Source organism: Apodemus sylvaticus, chromosome 2, assembly GCF_947179515.1.
Source record: "Apodemus sylvaticus chromosome 2, mApoSyl1.1, whole genome shotgun sequence".
In the NCBI taxonomy this organism is placed as follows: domain Eukaryota; kingdom Metazoa; phylum Chordata; class Mammalia; order Rodentia; family Muridae; genus Apodemus; species Apodemus sylvaticus.
The window spans coordinates 64,725,981-64,742,570 of record NC_067473.1 but is presented as its reverse complement, the minus strand read 5'-3'; the positions used below and the strand labels follow the sequence as shown (position 1 = coordinate 64,742,570).

The 16,590-nt window shown below is 44.9% G+C and overlaps 2 protein-coding genes across 2 annotated transcripts in view; one reads left to right on the top strand and one right to left on the bottom strand.

Moving 5' to 3' along the window:
* Positions 1-9,805, top strand: part of Dennd11 (DENN domain containing 11) — a 34,438-nt gene extending 24,633 nt beyond the window's left edge. Inside the window, exons 5-9 of the mRNA XM_052173517.1 lie at positions 479-617; positions 1,878-2,009; positions 2,159-2,309; positions 3,030-3,098; positions 4,394-9,805. Coding sequence (XP_052029477.1) covers positions 479-617; positions 1,878-2,009; positions 2,159-2,309; positions 3,030-3,098; positions 4,394-4,589 — 687 coding nt within the window. The 3' untranslated portion in view covers positions 4,590-9,805. The remainder of the gene's footprint in view (positions 1-478; positions 618-1,877; positions 2,010-2,158; positions 2,310-3,029; positions 3,099-4,393) is intronic.
* Positions 9,806-13,469: 3,664 nt separating this feature from the next.
* Positions 13,470-16,590, bottom strand: part of Agk (acylglycerol kinase) — a 79,022-nt gene continuing 75,901 nt past the window's right edge. The window contains exons 15-16 of the mRNA XM_052173515.1: positions 16,198-16,282; positions 13,470-15,161 (exon numbers count right to left, since the gene is read on the bottom strand). Coding sequence (XP_052029475.1) covers positions 15,024-15,161; positions 16,198-16,282 — 223 coding nt within the window. The 3' untranslated portion in view covers positions 13,470-15,023. The remainder of the gene's footprint in view (positions 15,162-16,197; positions 16,283-16,590) is intronic.

Here is a 16,590-nt window from a genome sequence, read left to right as displayed (position 1 = left end):
AAGCTATCCATTTTTTTTTAGTTCAGTTGTCATATATATATATATGTGTGTGTGTATGTATGTATATATATATATATATATGTATATATACATATATATATGCATATATTTTTTTCATTCCACTTTATATCCTCACTGCCTACCTCCTGGTTATCTCCTCCTACAATCCTCTCCCTAACCCCCCCTCTCCTCCTCTAAGTGGGTGCCTCCCCAGGTTAAGTAATAAAGTTCAACTGTTTCCTCTGCATTTCTATCCAGAGTAAAGTGTTTATAGTCCTTAAATTTTAAACTTCATTCTGTCAAGGGAGCTGACACATCAGAGAAATCCAGTTTAAAGAAAAATTTAAAGTATCAGATGACCATTTTGTGCAGAAGAAACTATCTCTTAATGCTTGCTAGTGCTTTGGAGTTTTTACAGAAGGCTGTTTGACAGTGACAACCTCTAACAAGCTGTCCACCTGCCCTTGTGTGTTTCCAGATCACACACCCGGCTGGCTGCATGTCTCAGTTTATTAAGTTCTTTGGAGAACAGATCCTCATTCTTTGGAAGTTCGCCTTACTTCGAAAGCGCATTCTGATATTTTCTCCCCCACCTGTGGGTGTCGTGTGCTATAGAGGTAACCAGTAGCCCAAGTGAGGGGCTCTTCCTAAATGCCCAGAACATATGCCCTCATTCTTCAGTCATTGACCAACTTTGGAAGAGTTTGGACCATTTCAATGGGATCAAGGCTTCTAATTGGATTTAGAGTGTAGTGTCTGGAGGCAATGAAGATGGATGTGGGGGTTTACCTTAGTATCTGGGAAGAGATAAGTGTCTGGGTTGAAGCTGAGATGGTGGATTGTGGGTAAGAGGTAAACTGGATCAGGTTAGCTGAAGTATGCAGGGGTATGGTTGAAGAAGAGTCTAGGATCTAGGATGACAAGGATCATGAGGCCATTGAAAGTGGGGAACAAGGAGTAATGAGTTGTTTGGTGGTGGTGAGCTAACTTGGGACGGCATTGCTGTTCACCACTTGAGACATTTCTAGGGAGATGTACATCAGGCACTTGTGTGATTGGGTTAGGACCTCTGGGGAATAGCTGGATTTGAGAGTGACAGCCTATCTAATAACCTTGGAATGATGCATCACTTGGAGAGAGAGAGGAATAAAGGTGTAAGAGGTTGGCCAATAGTGGTGCAAGGGTAGGAGATGGAAGGAAAGCAGAGACAGGGCGAGACCAGAGGATGGGAGCTTCTGGTGAGCCAGAGCCTTGAGGCGGGAGAAGGCCAGTCAGGCAGTGAGAGAAGTTCAGAAAGCATCTATTTGGTGATACATTGCCAACGAGAGCTTTAAGATACCAGGTTATGCAGTAAGGCCCTGAAGATTGTCCAAGACTACCCAATTACAGGATAGGTAGCACAAAGCCCTTCCTTCCCAGCCTCTGAGACAACTTCTCATTGGCCTAGCCAAACCCTTGAGGCTGGGAAGTCATAAAAGGTTTGTTTGGGCTCATGGTTCTCAGAGTCCAAGAGAATGATGCTGGCTTTGGCTCTGGTCAGCTTTTGAGGCCTCATGGTGGAAGAGATCGTATATGGAAAGGGGCATTGAGGAGGGAGCAGACTCACTTTATAACACACTTTAGAGATAACGGTCTCCAGACTACATTAAACTTTTTATAAGGGTAGCACCTTTGTGACCTAATGTCACCTTAGGGACCCTAACCTCCCAATATTATTACACTGGTGACCAAGCCTCAATATGGGGTTTGGCAAGAACAAACAACAGAGTGTAGCAGCTTCATGTAGGTCAACTGTTCCTGAGGTATGGACCTGCGTGGTCTTGGGTGGAGGAGAGGAAACAGTAGGGAAGTTCCTCACTTCTGGTGTCTCCTTACAGTGTACTGTTGCTGTTGTCTGGCCAATGTGTCCCTGCCTGGCATCGGGGGCACCATCCCCGAGTCCAAGCCTTTCTTCTATGTGAATGTGGCTGACATTGAGAGCCTGGAAGTTGAGGTGTCCTATGTAGCCTGTGAGTATGGGCCCTCCCCTCCTCTCCCTCTGTCCAAACCATTCTCTCAGAAAGAGACTCTTGATGCTTGATTCTGTAGAGAGATTGGGCTGGCTGTTTTATTTTGTGGCCCCTTGGGGTTCTTACCTCATTAATCCTGGGCTCCACAGGCACCACAGAGAAGATATTTGAGGAGAAGCGTGAGCTGTATGATGTCTACGTGGATAACCAGAATGTAAAGACACACCATGACCACCTGCAACCCCTGCTGAAGATCAACAGCGCAGACAGGGAGAAGTACCGTCGGCTCAATGAGCAGAGGTGAGACAGTCCTCTGCCTTATGTATGCCCTGTGTGCTAGTGAGTGCAGCCCAGGCCAGTGCTGTGCTAAAAGGGACTTGAAGGCCAGTCACGAGCAGCATCCTATGTACGATGGTCCTGTGAAGTCTATGAAAAGCCCACTCCTCCACTACGTTCCTTGAGCTTTCCTAAACCCTGGAAATCAAGGGGAATTCTGTGCTTTAGGAGGCTGACACTCCTCCATCTTGCCCTTACTGCAGGGTGGCAGACACACATGCTTGATTTCTGATGCCTGAGAGTCTAAATCCTGGTGCAGGAACCAGTTGCACTACCTTCCAGAAATACCCCGAAAGACCTTGCTTAGATTTGCCTGTATGTTTGGAATACCCATTTTCTGAGCATCTACACTGTGTGGACCCATTAGGAAGCCTGTGTATGTATACTGATCCATGTAACTCGGTTGTTTATCCTACAAAATAAAGGGTCAGCATATAATCCTCAGTCAGTTGACAATCAGACAGAATAGTGCCATGACTAATGGGGGCTTGCACTAGCAAAATGGGCCATAGATACTGGGTTTGAGTCCAGGTTCTGTTTCTTGTTTACTCAACCTCAGGCCTGGCACAACTCTACGTGGTGCTGCTTCCTGAGAGAGATGGCCATTGATGGTGCTTGTTGCTGCCAATTACATAATTGGACGTAGTCGCCACTGGAGTCTGATGGTTTTCTCCCTTCCAACAGGCAGATGCTGCTGTACTCCCAGGAAGTGGAAGGAGACTACAACCCTTGTGAAGAGGACCTCTTTGTGCTGTGAGTCAGCCTGGGCATCAGTTGTGGGGTTCGGCAAATGCTTTTAGTACCAACTTCTACAAACAACTTGCATCCTTCCCATGCAATCCTTCACTCTTGGGGCTCTAAATGCTCTGTCCTTAGAGGTAACCTGAGTCCTGCAAAGTCATCAGGGTGAAACCAGAGTAGCTGAAGAGACAGGGCAGGCCCTGGAGAAATGGGGACTCTGAAAGTGCATCATGTTAAACATCTGCATCTAGAATGTCACCACATAGCTGTCCATCTCTCCACCTCTCATTCATTGCCCCCTGAAAAGACCAGGCCTTTGTGCTGAGTATTATGAGATCATCTGAAAACCCAACCCTTGAATGCAGCGTGGTCTTTTTCCCCAGATCTGGTAGCCATAGAAAGGGATAGCTCCTTCCAGTACACGTCACCCTCAAGTGCCACAGGAAGAACTGTTCTAGAATTAGAGCGGAACTGTAACTGAAGTAGAATCGGATCTCCTGGAGCGGTCCTAGTTTTGATGAGGGCATCTCCACAGAGGTTTATCCTGTTCTTGAGTCTCCTCTCTGATGCATGCACACTGCGAATGGGCAGACAGACACACAGTCTAGTTAAGCCATTTTGGTGTGTCTGTAGAAGTTCCCCAATCCCCCAAACAGCATGGCTGAACTAAGGCCTTTCTAAGCTGGGACTCTGAACCCTGTTTTACGTAAGCTCTTCCTCCAGACACCCCACCATTAGAGCAAACAGGAAGAGTGTGCGAGCTGTGCACATACCTTTCCACGCTGCTGGCTTCAGAACTGCTGTGTCTGCTCCAGCCCCTCTGAGTTCTCCCTTTCTGGAAACATCAGTGACCTAGGACTGCAAGGCCAACGCACAACCCTGTGCTCTCCAGTGAGGCTTGCTGGCTGTCAGTTGTCATGGTCCAGTCAGGGCTTTGAAAACCGAGCAGTTTAGTCTCTTACTTGATTGAAGTCTCGGTCTCAGAATGGCACCATCAGGTTCTGTGTCTTCACTCACTTTCCTGAAGGTTACTCAGGGGGAGCGAAGCCGGCTAAGGAACCTCTGCAAGGGGCTATGTTTAAAACAGGAAAAGTTAGCAGCCAGGCCTTCACCCATACAGAGATATTGCTGTGTTTTCCTTGCCGACCTCATTCACACTAATAACAGTTTTTAACCCTCTTTAAAAATTGTTACATGTTTGGACAGCTTGTAAAAGTATACTACCCAAGCACAGATGGGGCTCTGCTTGTTTGGGCTACCTAGATGCGCTTTTTGTCTTGTCTTCCTTTCCTGTCTTGGAAATGCAGGTTTTTCCTAGAGCAGAACAACCGGATTTTTCAGACTCTGTTGGAGGTGTCAGCCAGCCAAGATAAAACTCTAACAGCGGAGCATGCCCGAGGCATGGGACTAGATCCCCAGGGGGACAGGAGCTTCCTCATGGACCTGCTGGAGGCCTATGGCATCGACGTCATGCTGGTCATTGACAACCCCTGTTGTCCTTAGGAAGCGTGACAGGACTGGTGGTGAGACCCTCGGTGGGTGACAGGAGCCTGGAGTCACCCCAGGCTCTCAGGAGCGTCACTTTTAATTAAGTTGACACAAAGGACTGTTTATACTTTGCAACACACGAAATTTTTGCCATTTTCTTTCTGTGCCTCAGCCCTGGAGCTGGGGTGAGGCTGCCTGGGCTCGTAGCCTTTGGTTGGACATGGGAATCTACTGTCTTCCACTGCTGCTTCTTTGGGTTTAGTCTTAGGAGTTCTGTGAGTCAGAGTCAGACTCTGGGATGAACGGTTCAGAAAACCTGTATGTCTTGTCCTTTGTTGCAAACGAGAATAAGATAACCATGTGTCCCTGTGTGGCCTTAGATGTTCATCTATCTAAAAACAGAAACTAATCAGATGACCTTTCAAGGTCACCAAGTTCAAGGAGTCAAGTTGGGATCACCTATTTGTCAGAGGGCAAGTCTGCACCTTCTCAGTTCGATGGAGTAGAGGGACCACGAAGAAGGAAAGAAATGTTTCTGACAGAATGGCAGGGAAAGAATCCTTGAAATCCTTCCTAAAGCAAGCTGTGAGATATAGCATACACCCCACCCACCCACCCACCAGCTCCTCCACACCCCAGTCCTCTTGGTCAATGCTGAAGGGTGGTGCTGGCCCTGAGTTTATAAGCAAATTCATTTGACATCAGAAGTGTCCCTTAAGTGCTGAATATCCTTTAGAATTAACAGGTTCAAATAAGTAAGGGAAGAATCTCCAGTTTCTCTAAGAGCTCTGTGGAGAGATGATACACAGTCCTACAGCAGATACTTTTGATGAATTCTGAAATATAACCAGGCCCCAAGCTGGTTGACTCAGGTTGCGATGTGATGTTACCAGGTCTCTACCAATTTGAAACTCCCACAGACATCTCTTAAGCAGAGACAACATTCCTTAGGCTAAGCAATTGGATCCACGGACCTAACAGATTTGACAGGGAAAATATAACAGTGCCTCCCATCCAAGAGAATAGCTAGAAATCCCAGACTAACAACCATGCCCGCTTCTTCTGGTCTGTGATGAGACTGCGCTCACTTTGTTCTTTGGGGCTGGGATACTCTGGACTCATGCACTATGTTGGAGGGATGCTGTTAAGCATATTCAAAAAGCCATGTGGATAGCGACCTAACCAGCCATCAAACACCCATGTCTGTAGTTAACGAGCAGCCGGAATGATACCCACAGCAGAGAGAACATTGAAGGGAGGGGCCACACTGCTTAGTTCAGTTCCAGGTTCTTGAGGCTTATTGCTTAGCTCAAGTATTTTCACTGTAGCTCCTTGATAAAAAATCCCAGAGTGAGGAGGTTGGTGTGTGTGGCAGTGCCAACAGACACTGATGAGTCAGGGTAACGTCTTTTCTGTAAATATATAAATAAGTTTAGGCACTGATACAAACTGTTCCAACTAACTGATTTTTCTCCTCTGCAGTGTGAGTTTGGCCATCATTCCAGAAACACAATGTTTACAGAAAGCACAGCTGTGCTCAGTGGCTGGTTTCTCCTGCTTCGCCTTTAGGGCTACCCTCTCCTCTTGCCCCAGGGCTGAGCAGGAACCAGCCGATGCTGAGGGAGCAACACTTCCTCTGGTCTCTAAAGCTCAGAGTCAGGAGTAGATAACCAGAGACACGAGCTTCTGAGGGACTGGAACTTTCTTCAGAATTCAGGTTCTTGAAGACCCCATTTCTGAGAACCTCCCTAGAGCCTTCTGTATGCCAACACTGCTTCCTGTGTTGTTGAGGCAGCAAGCTGAGAGTTGCTGATGTAAAGGTAGCAAGGGCCAGGAAGGCCGTCCTTTGTTAACTCGGGCCTCACGGGTTCTGTTAGGTCTTAGGCTCTGGGCTTGCTAACCCCCAGAGCAGAGCTTCTTGTTCAGCATCTCCTTCAGTCCTTCCCCACCTTGCCAGCTTCCTCACAGGGCACAGAACATGGCACAGGTGTCTGTGTGCCCGACAATGTGTATGCCAGCACCCCTTGTACCCTTTGCCCCCCTTTGTCAGCTGTAGAGTAAGTCTTGAGAAGTGAGCCCTGGCCTCATCACTATGCAGTCATAGCAGACTGCTCCCCCAGTGGCAGTAAGCAGGTGCAAGCCTATATAATATGCTATGAATTTCCTATAAAGGGAAGTAGTTTGTGTAGTGATGGCAGAAGCTAGTAGCCACAGGATGTGCTTGCCTGTCACTCTTGAGATTTTTTCTGGAAAACCATCTGGCTTTATTTGGAAGTAGTTTATATCCTTCATCGCTTTCTGACCATTAGCAGAGACAGGCATTTTTTCTTACCACTGCCTCTAGGAAGAGGGCTTGATCTTAGATGTGGGTCCTGCGTTCTGCTGGTGGCTCTCAGACCCCTGCCTGAGCTGGCAGAGCCCTTCTGGGGAGCACTAATCCCTATCTGTAGCATGCTGGGAACCATGTGTTAACCTGGAAGCACTTGCTGACTTGCATTGCTGGCTATCCAGTCATGTTTAAGGTGGGAGAAATTTCCAATGGTAACAGTCTTCAGGGGGCCTGACACTGGGACTTTGAGTATGTGGACACCCATGTAAGTACAGCGTACTGACTCTAACAAGAGCCTCTTAAAGCGGATGCTTTCACTTTTGTCAACAGATGGTAATATTCAGCTGGTTGTTGCCTGGCTCAGGACTCTTTCCTCAGAAGCAGTAAAAATAGCAGAGCTTATCTCTTACCAGTCTGTAAAGAAGGCCAAGTCATCGCCTGGTGTTAGCATTGGCTTTAGACACGAAGCCTTCTTTGTGCCGGGCGTGGATCCAAGCCTGTGTCGGTGTCCTACCTGGGGCCCATATGGTTCAATTAGTTAGGAGTACAATTGACAGGAGGCATTTGCCTCCCACCCCTTCCCCCACTCTGGCTTCCAGAGAGGAGCTGGGTTCATTGCTGGGATAGAAGTTAGGATAGGAACTTGAAACTATAACTTACCTTGCTGGAAACCACGGAAAGGTGAGAGTGATGCTCAAATACACTAGTGCCAGATGCTTCATGGGAAGGTCCGCTTATATAGTTACTGAATGTATTTTAGCTAGGTGATAAAGGTAAATTAAACCGTAGCTAATGGCTGTCTTCATTCTGGTGGCAAGGGGCACGAATCTCCTGTCTTGAGGCACTGAAAGCCAGCCTATCGATGCAGGAAAGGTAAGATGGACTCATCCTTCCACTGAAGCTTTTGGGAAGACTTCTCTAAGGGTGGTAGGGAATTAGCTGGTGGCAAAAGCCAGCCTCCTAGAGATGCAGGGACTTGGGAACTGTCTTTTCCCTTAAACTGCACAGTCAGAGAGTGGGTTGAGATGGTCTCTCCAAGTCCAGGGTGACAGTCCTTGTAGAGGTAAAGAAAGGATGTGGGGTATGGGTGAACAGAACTGTAAGACAATGCTGGGTCTCAGTGAACATGCCTTATTATGAGAAGAGTTTGAAAACTGATAAGAGCATCCGTAGGACATCTTCCCCTGAGGCTTCCAGGCTAAGGGGCTCGGATTCTGAGAGCTGTCCAGCATGCCCTCTCTCCCTCATAGTTCAGCCTTCTACATGGTGAGGCCCATAGCTTACCTCAGGCAGGCCGTTTCATCCCTTCTCATTTCATGAAAACCCTTTTCAGTCAGGGAGAGGAGGGGGAGGAGTTAAGGGCTCCTTTTTACCCAAGTCATGGGTTTTGACTATTCTACTTCATAGCTAATATACCTCTGTTCCCAGGAGCTACTGAAGTACCCAGTGTTGTGGGGAAAAGACAGTGAATGAAGGTAATGCTTTTCCTATGAGAAATGGAAGTTTATTTTTTATACCAGTGTTACTGAATGGTGAATTAAGTACTGGAATGTTGAAGTGGAAAGGAATTGCAAAGTTACCATCTAAAAGGCAACGGGCAGCTTTGTGGTTGAATAGCAGCGGAGGCCCTCGGACATGTTGCTGTCCATGGCAGTGTTTTAAGACATGAGCACATCCTCTCTGCTGTATTATTTCAGCAGCACTGCAGGAGATAAAGCCAACTGGCCTGGCAAGATGAGCCGGACAGTGATCATCCACTTGGGCGAAGCTGTAGCATAGAAGAGCGCAATGGCCTTTCGGTGACTCTTCCTTCTTGGTCAAGAGAGGGGGAACAAGAGGTAGTATGCTACCTGGCACTTTAATTCATTTTAGTGGCTGCAAGTTGGGTAATAGTGTAAATTTAGAAAAGGAATAGGACTTTTCTGGTGCTATATAGAGCAACAAAGATGGGACGAATAAAACTCCTTTTTAGAGCTTATTCTAGAATGTCAGCATGGTGCTGGCTCTCAGAACCATGTTGACTTAAATTCTGACAGGTTTACAGCAGAGGATTTGTTTGCATTAGCAGCAGGTACCTGTTTTTTCTGCTGAGTTTACTTTGCTTCCTAATGATACTGGGGCTCACTGAGGCAGGGCAGGGTTTTATAAATTGTGCATAGATGGAACTGCAAAGAGAAAAAATCCCATACAGAGCAAATATATGTAATTGACATTGTATCTGGGTAAATTAAGTAAGGATATATAAAAGTCAGGCAAACTCAAAGTTCATTTTCCTTGTCCATCAGAAATGCCTTCAACCATGAGAAATAGGAGATTCTGTCCTCCTGAACTGCTGTGTAAGTGGCTGCCAGGCTTTGGGACAAGGGTAAACAAAACCAACTTCCTTTATTTGCCCAAAACTTGGATACATTTTTTAAAATAAGTCTGGAATATAATCCTTCCTGAAAAAGAAATCATAGTAACCAAGGAAATATGTTTTCCTAGTTTTTTTTTTTTTTAAACATAGTGTCCCTGTTGCCTTAAATGTAAAAACCTATTTTGAGTAATAACCCCAGCCTAAAAGTTATAGCAATAAAAGAACCTGAATCTATTTTTGTTTCAAGTCTTTACCTCATATGACAAAGTCAGAAGGATAATTGTTAAGTTTTGCTCTGGGTACTACTGCAGACCGATGTATCCTTTCTCTGTGTCTCCAGTGGAGTATTATTTACAGACCTGAAGGAAGCTGGGCTTAACCCCCAAGGCTAAGTGTAAATGTTTCTTGAATTGATTCTTTCTGTGGTATAAGTTAACACCTGTGTATATCATATCTGTATATATCTGAACCAAGTTATGTGCAGAGGTTGATAATAACTATATTTACAAAAACGTTTTTACAATTAAAGTTCACATTTTAACACGAGCCTGTGTGCTACGATCCTTTACCATGTAGTTTTTGGTAGGAAGGAATGCTGACGGCCAGAGCCCGAGGGGTGAATGCTGCTTTTACTTATGGGGATGAGGACAGACACTAGGGAGCTGTAGCCTGTCCTCTGAGAGGCTGCGGTTGGATAAACACTCTCCACAAAATGGAAACTAAAGTCAAAGAACCAGGACCTTGTACCTTTAATCCTACAGGAAACTTCTAGGCTTAAGAAAGAAGCTATTTTATTTCAGAAATCTCTTATCAGAGCAATATATATTGGTAAATATGCACATTTTTGTATATCTATAGGGAGAGTTATTTTAAACCAGTATAAAGTGAGTCGTTAACACTGGTTGCAAAGCTAGGTTTCTGTTTTCTACGTGGGGCAGTCATCCCCAATAGTGCCGATGTCTTAGAGGCATTATAAGAACTGGTATGCTTTTAATATCAGTTGTGTGTATAAAGGTCTGGAGGTGATCCCCACGACCTCGGCAGAGCTAAACATCTGTATACTTGTTATTAAATGTGGACATTTTAGGGATGGACCATCCAAAGAAAAAGCAGTAAACAAACCCAAGACAACCCAAACCAACTGACTAAAGAAAACAAAATCAACAGAGCACATTTATAATGTGGATCTAACCATATGGCTGTTATGGTTAGAATCTGCAGCTACACGGTGTCTTAAGGAACACTGGATTCTATCCTGGTCCTACATACTGTTATAGAAGCACAGATTCTTTTATTTCCATAGACCATAGTAGCCCTTTCCCTCCCCAGTGGGCACCGAGTAAAGCGAACATGCTGACCTCTGGATTCCTCTGGTTGTTGTTAAAGCTGAATGCTTACCACCACAAGCACACAGAACTACACAGGCAGCCTTGTTTTTCATGATTTTCAATTAGGGACTTTCTGTAGGTGCTGTCTGTCCACTCCATTCATTCACTGGTTTTACTCCAGTGGAACACGTAGGTAAAGGTCTATTACTGTCTTTATATTTAAATCTGATCTTTCTGAAATTCCTGCTACTAAGGGTGTCACTTTCCCTTTCACGATGGCAAAGACTCAGTCACCGTGCAGGCCTTCTAGAGTTCCAGGACTTCTGGGCACTAGCAAAGGAAATGTCCATGCTAGCATTAAAAGTAAACAGTTCTAATGATCAGGTAGCAACTCCTTAGAAATGCAAGTGATTTCAGTACTCAGCTTGCAGCAGACTGGAGGAAGATAGAATCAAATTGTTAGCTGAAAGAACATTATTAACTTTAATGCAAATAGTATGTTTTTTCCCTCTAATTTCAAAGCAATTATAAAAAAGTTGGTAGAATTCATACTCATCTACTTTCTGGGCTCATAAATAGTCAATGAAAAAGGAATGTAACTGATACTGGATATCCTTATCTCACCAGAACTAATATTGACATATTGGGTAAATAAGTTAGGAACAAGAACATCCTAATAACATTTGTAATTACAAAAAAGTAATTATTCAAATAATCATTTCTTCTAACATATACTAATAATTGTTAAAACATTTGCTCTGTAATGAGTTAATATTTAAGTTATTTAGATTTATATATTTTACTGATGAAAAGCAAATGATAAAGAATGCCAAGCATAAACATAAACTGATGAACTCCCTTTTCTAGGGATATAGAACCTGAAGAGGCCACTTCCTATAGCCAGGCAGCAACCCCAGTGCAGCCATTGAGATACCCATAAAACTTTCAACCCAAAATTTATCCTGTCTACAAGAAATACAGGGACAGGGGGTGGAGCAGAGACTAAGGGAATGGCCAGCCAATAACCAGCCCAACTTGAGACCCACCCCATGGGCAAACACCAATCCTTGGCTGTAAATGACACGCTGTTATGCTTGCAGACAGGAGCGTGTTGTCTGAGCTGACACAGACAGATGCAGGCACCTACAGTCAAACAGTGGATGGAGCTTGGGGAACTCTTATGGAAGAACAGAAGGATGGATTGTGGGCCCCGAAAGGGATAGGAACTCCACAGGAAGACCAACAGAGTCAACTGACCTGGACCCTTGGGGCTCTCAGAGACTGAACCACCAACCAGAGAGCATCCAGGCATAGACCTAGGCGTCCCAGCACATATGTAGCATATGTGCAGCTTGGTCTTCATATGGGTCTCAACTGGAATGGGGCTATCCCTGCCAAGCCTGGCATGGTCCTGGTGGGGGCAGAGTGACATGGTTCCTGCCCCTGGGACAAGGCCCTGGTGTGAGCCTCCACAAGTGTTGATAGTTGCTGTGGGTCTAAGCTTGTTTGCATAATAATGTACATATTTTCTGGATAAGCTAGCAGTGGAGGACTCTTTTCCTTCCAAGGAGTATCCTTCCCAGTTAATGACTCCATGATAATTAAAAACCGCACAAGTCCAGGAGTCGAGGGTGTGATTATGTCTCATCAAAATGGTAAAAGCTGGGACCTTCAGGACAGTCTTTAAGGATGTGGAGAAAACTCTAAAAACATAGGATCAAAATATATAAAATTTCTCAACTATGCAAAAATATAAGGATGCAATATGAATTATAAAGGGCTTCAAGAATATAACAGAACAAACATTATAAGTCAGCTTCTCAGAAAGATACAAAGACAGGCAGATACAAACGCAGGCAGATTCCTGAGTTCAAGGTCAGCCTGGGACTCAAGTTCTGGCTCAATTGTGGTGGAAATAGTAATTTCAGGGCAGGTCCCACTAGCTTAATGAAGGGAGAGAGATCTCTGAATTCTTTTGCAATGTGGAGGAAAAAAATGTGTGCTTCCTGTCTCCTAAGAATCAAAGGGCTGAAGTCAAGGGATGCTGTTTCATAATCAAAAGGAAAGAAAAGGGGGGCTGGAGAGATGGCTCAGCGGCTAAGAGCACTGACTGCTCTTCCAGAGGTCCCCAGTTCAATTCTCAACACCCACATGGTGGCTCATAACCATTTGTAATGGAATCTGATGCCCTCTTCTGGTGTGTCTGAAGACAGTTACAGTGTAGTCACATACATGAAATAAATAATTTTTTAAAAAAGGAAAGAAAACCTTGAGTAAATGACTGTATTAATATGTAAAGTAAAAGACTGGACCTGTGTTCTGCAGGAAATGAGCTATCCAGAGAATTTTTTATGATATAGAGAAAGAACTGCTTGGAGACACGCATATACAAGCACACACAAACATGGAGAGATCTCTTAGAATAGCAAGCAAGCAGAATGTAGACAGAGAACTCTCCAGAGAGAAAGCAGAAAGCAGAGAGCAGCAGACTGGAAAAGCTGTATCAAGCAGAACACAGGTCGGCAACTTGGGTCTTTGTCATCTTTTCACTGCTTCCACACATCCCTTCTCTGAGAACCCCTCCCCAAGCTGAGCCTGGTCCTTGACATAGCCCAAAGCTGGTGCCTGGATGTGTTCTTCTAGCTGGGCTGACTTGTCTGGCATCAGTGGGAAAGGAAGCGCCTAGCCTCAGAGACTTGATGTGCCACTGGGGGAGGGGACACCTACCTCCCCCCCCAACAACCTACTCAGAAAAGGAGAGGGAATGGGGGAAGGGTTGTTGGGGGAGGTTACTGGGAAGGGGGCAGTGAGCAGGATGTAAAGTTAATAAGTAAAAAAATAAAATTAAACAAGCAAATAAACCAGCCAGGTCTCTGCAGATCTCAGATCTCATAAGTTTCATTGTGCAGTGGAAGGCAGTTAATACAGAATGTTACAATTGGTCAAATACAGAGAATATGTGTCTATGGACTGCTGGCCATGAGTGGGAGGGACATCCACATCACACTTATCACACTCTCTTCATGCCAGGACTCCAGTACCATGATGGAAGAAGAGTAGGAAAAGACTAAGAGCCAGAGAGAGGCTGGAGAGGACAGGGTCTTCTGGACAGACAGGAATGCTCTCCACACATGCTGGCAGCTGTGCGCTGTAGCTGCCGCACAAGAGAGTCAACAGTGCAGCTTGGAGGAGGGAGGGGAGGAGGGTGTGGCCCTTGGTATGTTGAACAACCTCTACTGGATGGTCTGACTTGCACAAACATATAGACAGCACCAAATGTACACTCTGGGTTATAAAGAAAAGACAAGGTAATATTAGGAGGGGCGAGGTGGATATGAGAGGAGTTGGGGAGGGACGGAGGGGTGAATATGATCAAAATATGTATAAAATTGACAAAGAATCAATAAAAATGTTATATTAAAAAAGAAATCCCTTTGCTCACAGTAGTATAGAAATATACCAAGGGAGAAAAAATAATTTTTTCAAAATTTAAAAATTTCAAATAGTAAAACACTAGTTTACTAGTTAATTTTTATAAATAAGGGGTGCATTTAAGTTACATTGGGTATGTTTAAAAGAATGATGAAAGAGTTTTTATTTTTAAACAATATTTACACAACACTAGTAAGTACATTGACAAGTGCTTAACTTCCCATGGAAACAATAGATGTCAACACAAATATGTGATTTTTAAAAATATATGTATATAATACATTTAAGTTTACGAAGCAGATTTAAAACACTTTCTCCCGGTATGGTTGAATCACCTGGGGAAGCGGTCTTTTAAAATGAAGAACCCTAGCCCCCTGCGGTTGAGTTACAAAGTTTGGGAGTGGGTGCTAGGTCCCTTAGTTCGACATGCGCATGCGCCTCAGCTGTACACACGCAAACAATGAGGAAGCACTAGTTTGTTTTAAAACAGCATTTACAATACATTTGTCATGGGTGAAGGGGGAACAACCTCAATTTGCTTTCCAGATGAGACCAACCAACCAAAACAGAGCTCACAAAGGAGTAGCACCCATGAGAGAGCCCCGAAGGAGGGAGAGGCACCGGAGACAGCAGCTGCTTCCCTGGGACGCCCCGGGGCGGGAGAGAACCAAAACAGGAGCTTGCTTAGTCTACAGTCCATCTCCACTGAGGGACAACCACAAACTCCAGGCCTTCCCAACTCAGTGAGTGCAAGCACATCCTTGAAGCAGCCTGAGACAGCCACTGTGGAGGGGGGATAACTACCTCAGCATGGGGAGAACAGAGACTGACCACACGTGTGACAGGACATGTGCTGTAGGAAGCAAACAGGACGGGCTGGGGGTCCTTGCCATGAAAATTCCCTTGGGATCCCGTGACACTCTGGGGACAGAAGCACACACATTCCCTTGTGGTCCCACTGGTGGCTTGCAGTGCAGCCTGGGAATGCCCCAAGGTGCTCCCGCTCACTGGGATGTGCTCTGCAGCATCTGCTCCCTCCTCCTGGGATCACAGAAGAACTGCAGTTTTCTGGGCAGTAGTTTGACCTCCACAGGCATGGCTTCATACTCCTCGCTGTCAATGCTGAAGGATCCCTCTGTTCCCTAGAGAGAGGAAGAGTTCTGAGCACAACTGTGGCCTCACTGGATACGGAAGCCTCTCTGCAGAGGACTAAGCCTAACAAAAATCTCCCAGTTCTGACTGGTTCTGGAAACACCAACTCTCTAGTCCATGGAGAGACAATTTTTCTTTTTAAAACTTCTATCTCAAGAAACAATTTGGAACTTGAATAAGATTAAAATTTTAAAACATTTATCAAAAGGCAAGAGCCCTTCCGTATTACAGATACATGAAATTGTCAAAGACCATAATAAAGATATCCATTATGGAAGAGATAAATTGATGATAGGGCTATACATAGACTATGCTTCTCCTTAGCAAAAACCAGCTGACACTCCTGAGAAGCGAGTTGTGTCCACTGACTTCTTGTCATTATTCTCCAATACTGAGGGCCTTCACACTTGGATGTGCCAGCACTAGTGTCATTACAGCCTGTAGAGTCCTGCCATAACTCATTTAATTCAGCAGTTGCGGCCTGAAATCATAGTGGCCACACACGTCAACACCTTCCATTTGCCTACCGTTTCAATGCAGTACAGCAGCAGCATGGCCATAGCTCTTTCGGGCCTGAGTAAATCTGACCTGGGGCAGCAGCAGTCAAATTACCTTCAATTCATGCATCTCACTCTTTTATTCCTATTTACAAAAGTTGTTATTCTAAGTATGGTACGCTATAGCATACTTTACTGGAAAGATAAAACCTGTACTCACCACATAGAACATTCTTCAGATAATACTATTATAAACATCTTTTGCATTATTGGCATGAAGAAGCAAAGTTTAGGGGACTTAAGAATCACTTTGAGGGAGAACCTTTACCTAGAGAACCAAAACCTCAGAGGCCTGCTCCAAATCAGTAATGTAGAAGCTCTTTCCTTTCTTTTCGGGTTTTCTTTAACTCAGACCTGATAATGAGTTCGTCAAACAGAAGGTATCTAGATGGCAGTCACTTAAGATGGAAGGAGGAAGAAAATGGAGGAACAGACAAGTCAACCCCAAATAGCTTGAGGTCCACCTTACCTCAGGAAGAACCAGAGTACAGTGGCTGGCCTGGAGACACTCGGTGCCAGCCGCACACAGACCAGGGTCTCTCACCTTCTTACTTCTGTTAGAATAAGAAAAAGCAAGGTTGGAATCTTTGATGGCAGCTGCAATAGACCTCAGAAAAGCCCAGCAATGAGGGCAAGAAAGTGAGAGTACAGAGACCAGGGCTCAGTGAACAAGACTCCCTGTGATTCTAACCAGTGTTGTGATTCATTCTAGAAGACTGACTTGCTTTAGAGAACTGCACAAAGCTGTCATGAAGTTTCTCTCAATTTTCTTTATTTTTAAATGGTTCTACATCTATCTAGTTGTTAAGCTGTTCATCTCAAATTTACAGATTAGGATGTAATTCAGTCCTTTGAGAACAGC